This window comes from Oratosquilla oratoria, chromosome 33 (genome assembly GCF_046742065.1).
Source record: "Oratosquilla oratoria isolate Oo_2021 chromosome 33, ASM4674206v1, whole genome shotgun sequence".
Classification (NCBI taxonomy): Eukaryota; Metazoa; Arthropoda; class Malacostraca; order Stomatopoda; family Squillidae; genus Oratosquilla; species Oratosquilla oratoria.
The window spans coordinates 46,757,312-46,771,625 of record NC_134809.1 but is presented as its reverse complement, the minus strand read 5'-3'; the positions used below and the strand labels follow the sequence as shown (position 1 = coordinate 46,771,625).

Here is a 14,314-nt window from a genome sequence, read left to right as displayed (position 1 = left end):
AAAGTCATGCATTATCATCATTTTAAGGAAAAAGAAAGAAAAAAAAAAAAGTCAGATTAAAACCTAGAATGATTTTTCAGCAAGAAATCAGGGGAAAAATGAAAGCTGAATAAGTTGCAAGAAAATTTGTATCACCATATCACAGCGCATTTCAAAGTCTCAGAGTGAGATTCCAATTATAACTATTTTATTGAATAGCTTATAATATAAATATCTGTGTGAGCATATGCCCACCATGTGTAGTAAGCCATTATAACTGTTAGTATCCTTGGATTTTACTTATTCTATTCGTTTTTTTTTTTTTTTTTTTTTTTTTTTTTATCTATTACAAACGGGCTAAATGGCAACATTCATCAAAGCGACAGTGTTCCAATAATGATACAGACACTTTCACATATACATAAACATAAGCGTTTCAAAATAAATATTTACAATCTACCAGTAGCTTTAACCCCTTCCATACGGTGCCGCACACGTAGGCGTCATGGGGAGCGAGTGTATTCACGAGGCTGCCATATCGGCGTCTTGATTATATTTATTGTAGTCGCCCCTCCATAATGACATTCTTTCTAATTCTTTTGTAATCGCATTTTCTATGGTTATCAAAATTCACGGGTGAAGAGAGAACGATCGATATAAGCGGTGACTATATTTTATGATGCGAGTATTATTACGACACGTCGTACGGCTGGCATTGGCTGCTGCCACCGAGATCTAAGTCCATGACGCCTACGTGTGCGGCACCGTATGGAAGGGGTTAACCTCTTCCATACGGTGCCGCCTACGTAGGCAGCATGAGGAGCAAGTGGATACGCGAGGCTGCCATATCGGCGTCTTGATTATATTTATTGTAGTTGTCCCTGCTTAACTGACATACTCTCTAAACTGGCTTCATCACATTTTCTATGGTTATAAAAATTCACGGGTGAAAGAGAGAACGATCGATATAAGCGGTGACTATTTTTTATGATGCGAGTATTATGACGCAACATCGTACGTCTGGCAGCTAATGCTGCCCGCGAGATTTTGGCCCGGAGTGAAGTGGTTAAGAGTGATATTACATATTCTTTATTATATTACTATATGTAATATTCAAGCCAATAATATTACACAAGCTATCTCGATGTTCATTCACGATGTGGTTGTGTGCATGTGAGATTCTCCCTACATGCACAGAATGGGGAGAATTTTTGACTCAGTGAAATGCCATGGTTTTTCTTTAAGTTTAGATATTAGTTGGTTGATCATTCTCCTTGTTTCAGTACGGGAGGAGAACAGGATCATTTCATGCTAACCATTTAATTTTAAAGACTGACTTTCTACCCCATAGTAATTTACTAACCCTTTTCGAGCCCCTAGCAATCTACCGACCCCCTTTTGAACCCTTGGATGGTCTCATCGACCCCTAGCAATCCACTGACCCCCTTTTGACCCCTGGAGGTCGATATCGACCACTTTGGGAACCCCTGCTTTACAGTATGTACCCATTCTATGCACATCGTCAATTTCCTTCTCAAATTCCTGACCCTTGTCCTGAACCACTTTCAGCATTTTCTTCACAATTTCTTTCTCTTCTCTTTCTTTGGTATTTGTGTACATTATGTTTTTCTTTGATACTGTAAACCACAATGCACTTCTTTTTATCCACTGTGTCTCTCACCCAGTTTTCCTTTTCTTTGATTACCTTAATTACTGTTTCTTTTGCATTCTCTTCTACCTGTTGTTGTACTATCTCTTTTAACCTCTTCAGTATGGGCCTTAAATCTCGCGGGCAGCAGCCGCTGCCAGCCGTACGACGTGTCGTAATAATACTCGCATCATAAAATATAGTCACCGCTTATATCGATTGTTCTCTCTTTCACCCGTGAATTTTGATAACCATAGAAAATGTGATTAAGGACAGTTTAGAGAGTATGTAAAAATGCAGGGGCAACTACAATAAATATAATCAAGACGCCGATATGGCAGCATCGCGTTTCCACTTGCTCCTCATGCTGCCTACGTATGCGGCACCGTATGGAAGGGGTTAAAGAGATTTTTGTTATTTTCATGTTCCTGTTTCCACTGATTTTTTATTTCAATAAAATCTGTCTCTTTGATTCTCCCATTTTTTCAATCACTGCTTGTAATTGTTCTTTGACCGCTTTAGTTCTTCATTTTTGTTTCTATTCTAATTTTTCTTTCATTTTCTTTTAATCATATCTAGTTCACTTTTTAGATCATTTAATTCTCTGATTATTTCATCGTTGGTTCTGTGTAAGTTTGACATCTCTAATTGCAAAGCTCTATGGTCTAATTCTAAATCAATTAATTCGTCTACCAAGTCATTGATATCTTGATTTCTTAGCACCCAGCTAATCCTAGTATTCTATGTCCATAATTTTTTCTATTGCTCCACTTTTCCCTCTGAAATCCCGAAAAAACTCTATTGTCATACCACCGAGTTGTCTTCCGAGTAATGTTTATACACATTTTCTTAGGGATTACTCCCAGTGGTGACTCCACTCTACTCATGTCTAATCCTCTCTTTGTTGGTTTGTTTCTTTTCTTCTTTATTTTCCTCCATTTTGTGCTAAAACTATACTTATTTAAGTACTGGATTAGATACCTTACCAGTCACTGAGAACACAACACTACATCTCAAAAGACAACTAAAAGGCATTTTTCCTGAATCCAACAACAAAGTGCTAAGTCGGAGCTCAATTGTTGACCCTCCTTCCTCTTTGACGATGAAGCAGCTAGTGTATGTGTGTGTGTATAATTATAAATCTACCATAACCATGACTGGGGAAAACTTACCTTCAAAACACATGATGGGAAGAGAGTAGCATTCTTAAAGTCACTTCTCAGTGAAAATGCTTTACCCAGGTCAACACCATTCTTGGAATACCTCATCTCCATACCCTCCATGTCAAGGTAACACCCTATCACATCATGAAGACCAAAAGCTTCACCATAGTCGTCAAACTGACGACAATTGGATTTCTTGCCTGTACCTCCAAAGCCAAAGCCCCACTTGCAGGTACCCAAGTCAAGTGCAGCCTGTAAAAGCCCAGAGTAATTATTACAGTGAATCAGTGCTGGGGATAACCAGCCAGAGTTAGTGATGAGGTGTAACCCTTGAATTGTTGCAAGATGGAATGACAGGGATGAAAGTGATGGGTGAGACAAATGGGGAGGATTTTCCTCTACCATGACTAGTTCTCACTTTGAGTAATGGCTGAGTGTAAGGGAGGGGGGCAATGGAACAAAGGCAAGAAGGAAGAGGAAAAGGAGACGAAGAAGAGAAAAAGAGTTCATGTAAAAACAAAAATGAACAAGAACAACCGTTCAATCAGCTGTTATCTGCAAATCAAGGTAAGGAACAGGAAAATCTTCACCCACTTCATAGTTAATGAAATGTATAGACTAAGGTCATGACTTGTTCCACAAAAAAGCTGAACTGGAAATTATTATCATTACACCTTAATCTCTTCCACATCATTAATGTACATATCACTAATACCTCACCTGTCTTGTTGACCAGCCAACTCGACACAATCCTTCATCAGATACAGTTGCTTCATAGTAATATTTTCCCTTCCCAGTAACACCCTTTGTGCACCGGACACCCTGCCAGGCTTTGGGCTCACGGGACTGACAGCGTAAGCCATCCGGTGTTACAGCCATCCCAGTATCTCTATCAAAGAAGCTTAGAAGCCAGTGTGGGGCTGGAAACAGAAATAAGAAAGAATTATTAATCAATCAATCAATCCATTTCCTCTGGTCTCTCCCATGGCCTCCTGGAAACTGGCAACGGCCTCCAGACAGGACCATAAGTCATTTAGGGAAGAGATATTTATTATTGTTTGAAAGAAAAAAATATAATAAGGATCTCTAGTCCTCTCAAGGCAAGAATTGGTTTACAAATAGGGTGGTCGATGAATGGAATAAACTTAGTAACCACGTAGTAAGCGCTGAAACTATCAGTTGTTTTAAAAAACGATTAGACAACTTTATGGATGGGGACGACAGGTGGTGATGGATACGGAGCTGCCTAGTGTAGGCCTTATGGTCTTTTGCAGTCTCCTTTATTTCTTATGTTCTTATGTTCAAATAGTCACCTTGTATACACATGGGAACATGGTAGTAGTGGAGGTAGAAAGAAAGGTCAGTCATAGCATACATCAATAAATCAATCTTAGCAACCATGCTGTAGAGACATAGTTAAGTGTGGTTCTAATGAATTATTTGTGTATGCATTGTACCTATGTTTTGTTTTTACTGAACCTGTAAATGTTATGATAATTATGTATTAATATTATTTTTTTAGGAATGCCTTTGGGGCTACAGGGAGAAGGAAGCCTAGTCCTATCCCCATCCCATTTTTGTTGCCTCATACGACAAGTGGAAAGACTTGGTGGCAGTATTCTTTTCCCCCACCACAGGGTTTGGCAAAATGTGAAATGAACATTCCGAGAACTGGTACAGGACAGTAACAAGAGTGGGGGACAGCATAGTGGAGGGACAGTCGGAATATAATAAAGTACCATCATTTCTCTATGAATAGAAATTTCCTCTACCACAGACAAAATAATGCATGGCTCTGGTCCATTGGGGCACCACAGATAGACCTTAAAGTATCAGCTGCATGCTACTTAACAGCTTTTAACCCCACAACAAGCAGGAAATAACCCCAGACAGGGATGAATGTGTGGGATTGGTTTTCATGCCTTTGTTTTTTGGCTACCTACCCTTGTAAGGGAAAAATCTTTTGGTATACGTTTTTTTTCCAACACACTTCAAACTGGTACAAAAATGTTCTTTAATGAGGCTTCTGTGGGGAGAGAGTCAATCATTTGCAATTTTAAACATTCTGGTTTTTGTTATCCTATGCAAATGGCAAAAACTGAGTGTTATTAGTTTCCATATGCTGTCCTAACCTCCTGACAGAGGGGGTTCACAATGTTAAACTGAATCACTGTCCAAAGCCTGTGCTTGTGAATGTGTGGGGCGAAGGCCATTAAGGGTTATTATATCTGATTTTAAGAATTCAACATTCAATGGAGTCACTGAAACAAATTCAATGTGTACTTACAAACTTCTTTATTAACTTTATTTGATTTTCCTTGTTGTATATCTTTGAGGGTTTCCCACACAATCTGGAGGATGGGGAGACAGAATGCTCCTGTCTTACCACTACCAGTCTCAGCTGCCATGAGTGTGTCTCCACCTCCCAGGACAAGAGGAATTGCTTCAGACTGAACATCTGTTGGTAGACTGTAAAAGATGGAAAAATGTAAGTTACCTGTAACTATCTTAAGGCTACATGTAATATCTATATACTAAAAGGCTTCTTATCCTTTATAAGGGAGGTAGCCAACCAAGACAAGCACTCCACCATCGACAAAAATATATATATATATTTTATGACCGGTCGAAATGAACAAAGGGTGGACTTCTCAAGCAAAGTTCCCTATTTGTCTGGTAGGTGGCAGTGATGGCTGTACACGTGTACTCAAACCCGGCCCAGTCAAGCCGCTGCCAGGGCTGTCGTTTCGTAGAATTTTGTACCAAAATGTAGTAAAATAGCGGCAGTGGCAACTGCACAAGGACATGAGGAATTTCTTTCTACATAGCGGGCTGTTAAAAACATTCAAAAACTCAAACTTTTGTTTAAAAATCATAGAACTAGTTATCAGATAATAAATGGTACAGACGCTCCTCAACTTACATTTTAGTTACGTGCCGAATGGCCGAACGTAAGTTGAAAATGAAAGCAAGTTGTTACTGTACGTTCTAGTATTGTATGACCGTTCATACTGTACTATACATCCGTAAATTCTATTACCGTATCTTATAAAACACCCCTAAATCATTAATTATACACAACATTGTAAAATACAGTAAACATCCACTTATCCGAACTCCAAGGAGGATTAGAAATGTCCGATTAACCAAAATGTCCGGTTAATCCGACTTTGTATGGTTCATTCCCATAGGGTTTTATGCAATAATGTCAGCTGCAATATTCGTACCTGTAAACTTAACATACACATGGAAATACTTAAAATAGTTCATAAACATATTCTATAGAGTATAAACAGCCGATCAGGTGTAAACATGGAGTGTGCTGCCACCGTGTGAGCACTTAGTGAAGCTTGCGGGTGGCGCGGGGGTGGCGGAAGAGGCGGCGGGGTGTTTGAATGTTCGGTTGAGATCCAAATACGTTCGGTTGAAGCGATGGCTACCGTATTGAGAAAATGTTCGGATAAAGCGATGGCTACCGTATTGAGAAAATGTTCGGTTAATGCGATTATTCGGTTAAACGCGTTCGGATAAGCGCGAGTTTACTGTAACATTAATTTCAAATAAATTAAATTCAAGCAACATAAATGGAGATGGTGGAGGAGGAGGGGAGGAGGAGGAGGAGGCAAGGCACGTTCAGTCTGTCGTTTGTGCCATGTAAACAATGGATGCAGCGTCATGCGCAAGTATCGTTTGAACTACGGAGAGCGCGCTAAACTAAAAAATTCACTCAAATTTTTTTCTAACTTTTTTTTAGTCAGTTCAAACGTAAAATCGAAAAAACGTAAAATGAATGAACGTAAGTAGAGGAGCGTCTGTACATCAAAACATGACTTTTATTGGTAATTGTGTTACTCATAAAATACCATACCCCAAAAGATACGTTTTTACGTTATAGAAAAAAATTCTAAGCTAAAGTTTCAGCTTTCTTTTAGCACCCGGGCTGCCGTTTCGTAGAATTTTGTACCAAAATATAGTAAAATAGCGGCATGTGGCAACTGCACAAGGACATGAGGAATTTTTTCTACATATCAGCTGGCTGTTAAAAACATTAAAAAACTCAAACTTTTGTTTAAAAATCATAGAACTAGTTATCAAATAACAAATGGTACATCAAAATATGACTTTTATTGGTAACTGTTATAAAATATCATGCCCCAAAAGATACGTTTTTACGGTGTAGAAAAAAATTCTACGCTAAAGTTTCAGCTTTATTTTAGCGATAATAATAATAATAAAAAAATAATTGTTATATCTTACTGAATATGTTTGGGCATGGGGGCCTTATATACATTCAAGAATAAAAAAACTAGAACCAACATTTTGTCAAAGTTTGACAAGTACAGTATATCTTGCTATGAAAGTCTGCACACTCCCGAGAAAAATGTACGCCCCGGTATGGCAACACTCCCATTCCACACGGCAGTGTAGAAAATGCGGCAACCCTGGCCGCCACCACTGTCCCGCGTGCATACCTTCCGATATTTACAGTGTACGTAATAAAAAATACAGTACAGTACACTGTATGTACAGTACATTTACATGCCTGTATTACAGTTATTACAGAATTATTATAATTATTATTACAGTATTGTTATTATTACAGTGTTAGAGTATTATCCTTGTGTTTCTAAGCCATATCATACATTACCTATACGTATACTGATACAAAAATCTACGGGTGTTAGGGCGACATTTTCGATGACCAGACTTTTGGCATGACCGGACCACCCTTCCCCCCAATTAGTCCAGGCTTTCGAGGTTCGACTGTATGTGTATATATATATATATATATATATATATATATATATATATAAATATAGAATAATAATAATCTTCCCAACCATTGCAAGGCACCAAGATAGAGCATATCCACAGCAGGGTTGGGCATTTCATTAACATATCCTTCCCTTTGTGTCTTTTCATGTGTAAATGGAGATGCTGTGTCAATCTATTGTCCCATTCACTATCATTTCCCACTTATACCCATCTTCTGCCTTCTCCCTTCCCTGCTCAATATACATCCCCCTTTTACTCAAAGACATTGCTGTTTTACACATGCTGTTGTTGCCCCTGATTGCATCACCATGTCCTCCTCCACTGTGTCCCAACCTCTGGAAATTTGCACTTGTCTACAAATTGCTGTCTCAGTCGAACAGCGTGTCCTGTGAGTCATGATTCTTATGTAAATAGTTAATTTCCCATGTACATACATATACCAAGGCTTTTTCCCCCTTACAAGGGAGGTAGCCAAAAAAGAAAAAGGCATAAAATCATTCCAACCCATTCCATCCCTGAATACACTCCACACCTCTCCACCCTCCCTTTTATCTTAGCACCTCCTGGATGACGGGTCATCCCAGCACCTTGTCCACTGCCCTGGGTCAGAAGCAGAGTTGCAAGACACACATCCACAGCAAGGCCGCTTCATTAAATCGGCGACCCCCCCTCTCCATCCCCCCTGGCATAAAAGAATACGGGGAGAAATCCCTTTGGGCTGCATCAAATTTTACTCACATATACTACCTCACCACCCATCTCCCCGCCCATTCCACCTCATGCATCACATCATCATCCATACACAACCATTCTCCATTCACCCGTCTACTGTCGTTTCTTGTCCTTCCTCAACAGACATTCCCCTCTTCCCCAAAGCCCCCTTCACCCCATCCATCCACCTCATCCTAGGACGTCCCTTCATGTTCACTCCCTCCACATCTGCCTTCCATACTTCTTTTACTAGTCTTTCTTCACTCATTCTTTCCATGTTTCCAAACCATCCTAATACTCTTTCATCAACCCTATCTCCCAACTCCCTTTCCACCCTTGTTCTCCTCACCTCCTCCTTTCTCACTCTATCTAGCCTAGTAAACCCCATCATACTTCTCAGACACATTCAAACTCCTTCTCTCTTCCTCTCTTATGTTCCATGTTTCTGCCCCATACAGTGCTGTTGGCACAATCACTCCTTCATACAGTCTCATCTTAGCATCCATTCCCAAATGTCTATTTCTCATTACACTTTTTAATCCATCAAGGCATTTACTTGCTTCTCTCAATCTACATTCTACCTCCACCTTTTCCTGCCACATTTGCACCCAAGTATCTAAAACTATCCACTTCCTCCAATCGCTCTCCTTTAATGCTCACTTCCAGTCTACTGCCACTTTCACCCCTTGTACATCTCATCACCTTACTTTTACCCACATTTATCTTCAGCTTTCTTCTATCACACACTCTCCCAAACTCTGTCACCAACTTCCTCAATCCCTCCTCCAATCCTGCCACAAGCGCAGTGTCGTCCGCAAACAACAGCTGGCTCACCTCCCACTTTTCTCCATCTTCTTTAAGGGGACCAGCTGATCAAAAGATAAAAATCTTTATTAATTGGGTTATTGCACAGAAATTTATGCCAGGAGTTAGGGACACCATATACATCTTTCCTACCGAAAAAAACTAATCTGCAACCCTTTCATGTTTTGCCCCCCCCCCCACCTCCCTTTCAAAAAAATTGATAATTTTGAAATGGCTACTCCTATAATAATTGCTCTACATGAATGAAATTAATATGGTGGAAGGACCTCATCCAGACCTTCAAACTAATAAGAGAGAAATTTTAGTTAAATTAGTTTGTGGAATTTTAATTTTTATATTTTTCCCACCCTGTCCCCCTTCAAATAGGGGAATTTTTTTTTTTTGGGATAAATGAACCCTTTCAGATATTAAAAATAACTTCTATTTCATCAATCAGGCAGATTTAGACATATCATGTGTGAATTTTCATTGAAATTGATTAAGATGTTATGGAGGAGTAGAAGTTTGAAGGTATAAAACTTAGGTTTTGAGATATAGGCCGTCAAAGTTTTCACTAACTTTGAACCCCTACATACTAATATAAATAAGGGATATCATGGCATTTCCTTATTTAGTTTTTTAGGCTTGACTGTTGATAATATTTAGAATAAAATTTATTCATATTCATTCATATATGTTGATGTTCAGTCATAGGTATAGTTAGATAATAAACAAACAGGTAAATAGTAAATAATAATAAATTGACATATAACTAATAATAAATGAAAATCAGACAGACAAATGATAACAAAACAAAAACAAATAATACAAAATAAATTATAATCATTACAGCATATTGCTTAGGTGTTTATCTAAATGATTCTTAAAGCTTCAAATTGAACTACATTGTACCGCCTCTGCAGGAAGTTTATTCCATTCATTAACTATACAGTTGGCAAAGTTGTTTCTACCCACTTCCAAATTAAATCTATTTCCGGACAGTTTGAGACCATTGTTTCTTGTCTGATTCTCATTCAGTGTGAAAATTTTGTCACTTTTGATGTTGTCAATTCCCTTTAAGATCTTAAAGACCTGTATCAAGTCATCTCTGAGTCTACGTTTTCTTAGGGAAAACAGATTCATATGTTTTAGTCGATTTTCGTATGATAGTTAGACCCATCCTTGACTATGCGGTACAGTTTTGGTCTCCGTCCTACAGAATGGACATAAATTCACTAGAATCAGTACAGAGAAGAATGACCAAAATGATACAAGGACTTGGAAATTTGCCTTACGAAGAGAGGCTTAGGCACCTAAACTTGCACTCTCTGGAAAGACGCAGAGTGCGGGGTGATCTAATAGAAGTGTTCAAGCGGATCAAAGGCTATAACAAGGGTGATGCAAACAAGGTCATCATAATAAAACAACAGGGCAGGACTCGCAGTAATGGGTATAAACTGGACAAATTTAGATTTAAGAAGGAAATAGGCAAGAATTGGTTTACTAATAGGGTGGTCGATGAATGGAATAAACTTAGTAACCATGTAGTAAGCGCTGAAACTATCAGTTGTTTTAAAAAAACAATTAGACAACTTTATGGATGGGGATGACAGGTGGTGATGGATACGGAGCTGCCAAGTGTAGGCCTTATGGTCTTTTGCAGTCTCCTTTATTCTTATGTTATTATTTATTTTTGATATTTGGAATCAGTTTTGTGGCTCGCCGTTGTACTTTTTCCAGTCTGTCAATGTCTTTAATGAGATTCGGTGACCATACGGAAACAGCATATTCCAAATGTGGACGAACTAACGATTTATATAGCTTGTTAATGAGTGATGGACTTTTGAAATCAAAAGATCGCACAATCAGTCCTAAAATCTTATTTGCTTTCTCAGAGGCTGAAATACACTGCTTGGATGATTTGAAGTCGTTACTGATAATTACGCCGAGATCTTTTTCACTATCCACTTTTGTTAAGGAATTTCCAAATAACTTGTAATCGTACTTACTGTTATTTTTACCTATGTGCATTACCTTGCATTTACTTGTGTTAAATTTCATTAGCCACTTTTCAGACCATTGCTGTAATTTATCTAAATCTTCTTGAATATGTAATTGGTTTGAGTGATCATTTGCCACTCCGCACAGTTTTGTATCATCAGCAAATTTGGAAACAGTAGATTTTAGTCCATAGTCTATATCATTTATATATACTATGAATAGAAGTGGTCCAAGAATGGAACCCTGAGGAACTCCACTTGTAACATTTTTCCATCTAGAAGATTTTCCATTTAAAACAACTCTCTGTTTTTGACCATTCAACCAATTACTAGTCCAACCTAATAGGCTACCACTTATTCCATGTAAAGCTAATTTAGTAAGTAGTCTTTCGTGTGGGACGGTATCAAAAGTTTTTGCAAAGTCTAGATATAGTAAATCTATATTGTTTCAATTGTCATAATTCGAGATAACTGTGTTGTAGAATTCGAGTAAGTTAGTCACGCAAGAACATTTCCGTCTGAAACCATGCTGGCTATCACTTATCAAATGGTTACTTTCTAAATGATGTTCGATAGCATCTCTGATGATAGTTTCCATTATTTTTCCTACGATTGAAGTCAAACTTATAGGCCTATAGTTATTTGGCTTCTTTTTGTCACCTTTTTTGAATATGGGAGTAACGTTAGCTAGCTTCCATTCTCTTGGCACATCTCCAGATATGATGGATTTCTTGAAAATAATTTCTAATGGAACAACAATCTCATTTTTCATTTCCTTTAAGATTCTTGGATGCCAACCATCAGGCCCTGGTGTTTTATTAACTTTGAGTTTATCTATACACCTTTTAATTTTTTCTTTTGTTATATTTAGCATAGTAAGTTTACCCTAGACTTTTCACAGGTTCAGTTGAATTTACTTTGAGGTGTTTCGTTTATGAATACCGAGATAAAATAATTGTTTAAGATATTACACATTCCTTCATTTGAATATTCAAGTTGACCGTCAGCAGATAATAGTGGACCAATGTGATTCGTAACAACCTTTTTATCTCTAATGTAACTATAGAATTCTTTGGGATTCTCTTTGGATTTATCAGCGATGTTCATTTCATATTGTTTTCTTTTTCTTTTTCTTATTGTCTTTTTTAAATCTCTCTGTATTGATACATAACTTTCATAGTCATTAGATGCACCTGAGCACTTTCATTCATCATCTTTCATATACCAAGGCTTTTTCCCCCTTCCAAGGGAGGTAGCCAAAAAGGGAAAGGCATAAAAACACTCCCACCCATTTCATCTCTAAATACACTCCACACCCCTCCCACCCTTCCTCTCATCTGAGCACCTCCTGGATGACGGGTCATCCCTGCACCCTGCCCACCGCCCTGGGTCAGAAGCAGTGTCGCAAGACACAGTACATCCACAGCGAGGCCGTTTCATTTAATCGGCGACCCCCCCTCTCCGTCCCCCTTTGCATATAAGCCTGTCTCTTTTTAGCAATACTTTTTTCAGTTTCTTTGTCAAGCCACTTTGGGCGAGCCTGATTTGGGAGATGTCTGTCCATAAAAGGAATGCAAGTTTGAATCATCTTAGTGAGCATATTTTGAAATATTTCCCACATCTGATCTACAGGCCTTTTGTTTAATTTTGCCTCCCAATCTGTAAGCTGAAGCTCCTAACGTAGTCCTATGAACTGAGCTTTACTGAAATCGGGTATTTTAGAAACACAAGTATCTATTCTAAAATTGTTTAGGAGTTTGAATCTAACTAAGTTGTGATCGCTATTTGCAACAGATTCACCGACTTCTACATCAGTTACCATGCTTTCGCGGCTAGTGATCAATAGATCGAGTAAGTTTCCATATCTTGTGGGCTCTTTTATATGCTGAATTAAGTAATTGTCACCAAGAAAATCAATCAAGCAACTACCTATATGGCCATGTTCAAGGGTCATCCAATCAATGTCAGTAAAATTGAAATCACCCATTATCAATAAATCCTGGTTGCAGAAACTAGACAGTTCTTGAAATAACAGTTTGTCGTCTGCTAATGATAAATGTCTTTGGCCTATATATTACACCTAAATTCCTTTTTTGTCCATTTGTTTGGGTTAACTCAACCCACAAACATCATATGCATCCTGTTTCACTTTCTCTAAAACACAAGCATGAACGTACAACAGAACACACCCCCACCTTTCTTGTGGTTTCTATCCTGATGAAAGTGTTTAAATCCCGCAATATTAAATTCAGCTTCGAACTCTGTACTGTTTAACCATGTCTCAGTTATTCCTATCTTATCGAGATTTTCGCTTTTGACATACGCCTGTATTTCTTGAAATTTGTTTCTAATACTACGAGCATTAAAGTACATACATACATATACCAAGGCTTTTTCCCCCTTACTAGGGAGGTAGCCAAAAAGGAAAAGGGATAAAATCATTCCCAACCATTCCATCCCCGAAAACACTCCACACCCCTCCCTCCCATCTTAGCACCTAGATGACGGGTCATCCCTGCACCCTGTCCACTGCCCTGGGTCAGAAGCAGTGTCGCAAGACACAGCACATCCACAGCAAGGCTGTCTGAGGTATTGGCTGCTTGTTATTGTGGCAAAGTAGCACGCAGTCGATACTTTAGGGTCTATATGGGTCGCCCCTACGGACCAGAGCCGCACATCGTTTTGTCTATGATAGAGGAAAAACTCTGTTCATAGAGAAATGATGACACTTTTATACTACGACTGTCCCTCCGTTATGCTGTCCCCCAACCCCTTGTTGCTGTCCTGTACCATTTCTCTGAGTATTCTTTTTCTGTGGTGGGGGAATTCCCTGTGGTGGGGGAAAAGAATACTGCCACCAAGTATTCCCACTTGGATCGTAAGAGGCGAGAAGAAAGGGACGGGGATTGGGACTAGGCATCCTTCTCCTTGTAGCCCCACAGGATGCATTCCTAAAAGTTAAAGCAAAGTGAAGGCAGCAGTTAAGATGATGAAAGCAGGTAAGGCACCTGGTCTGGATGGATGCATGCAGAATGTCTTAAAAAAGGAGGTACACCGATGGTGGACTGGTTGGTGAGGTTATTTAATGTTTGCTGGAGAGAAGGTAGAGTGCCAGAGGACTGGAGGAGTGCTTGTATAGTTCCACTTTACAAGGGAAAAGGGGACAAGTGTGAATGTAGTAGTTTCAGAGGGATTAGCTTGGTAAGTGTAGTTGGGAAGGCTTATGGGAGGAT

General features: G+C 38.9%; 1 protein-coding gene across 1 annotated transcript in view; it reads right to left on the bottom strand.

Annotated features, from left to right (window-relative positions):
• The window catches only part of LOC143017987 (ATP-dependent RNA helicase Ddx1-like), a 74,871-nt gene that overhangs the window by 42,798 nt on the left and 17,759 nt on the right, over positions 1–14,314 (bottom strand). Inside the window, exons 3-5 of the mRNA XM_076173025.1 lie at positions 5,078–5,259; positions 3,511–3,710; positions 2,800–3,042 (exon numbers count right to left, since the gene is read on the bottom strand). Coding sequence (XP_076029140.1) covers positions 2,800–3,042; positions 3,511–3,710; positions 5,078–5,259 — 625 coding nt within the window. The remainder of the gene's footprint in view (positions 1–2,799; positions 3,043–3,510; positions 3,711–5,077; positions 5,260–14,314) is intronic.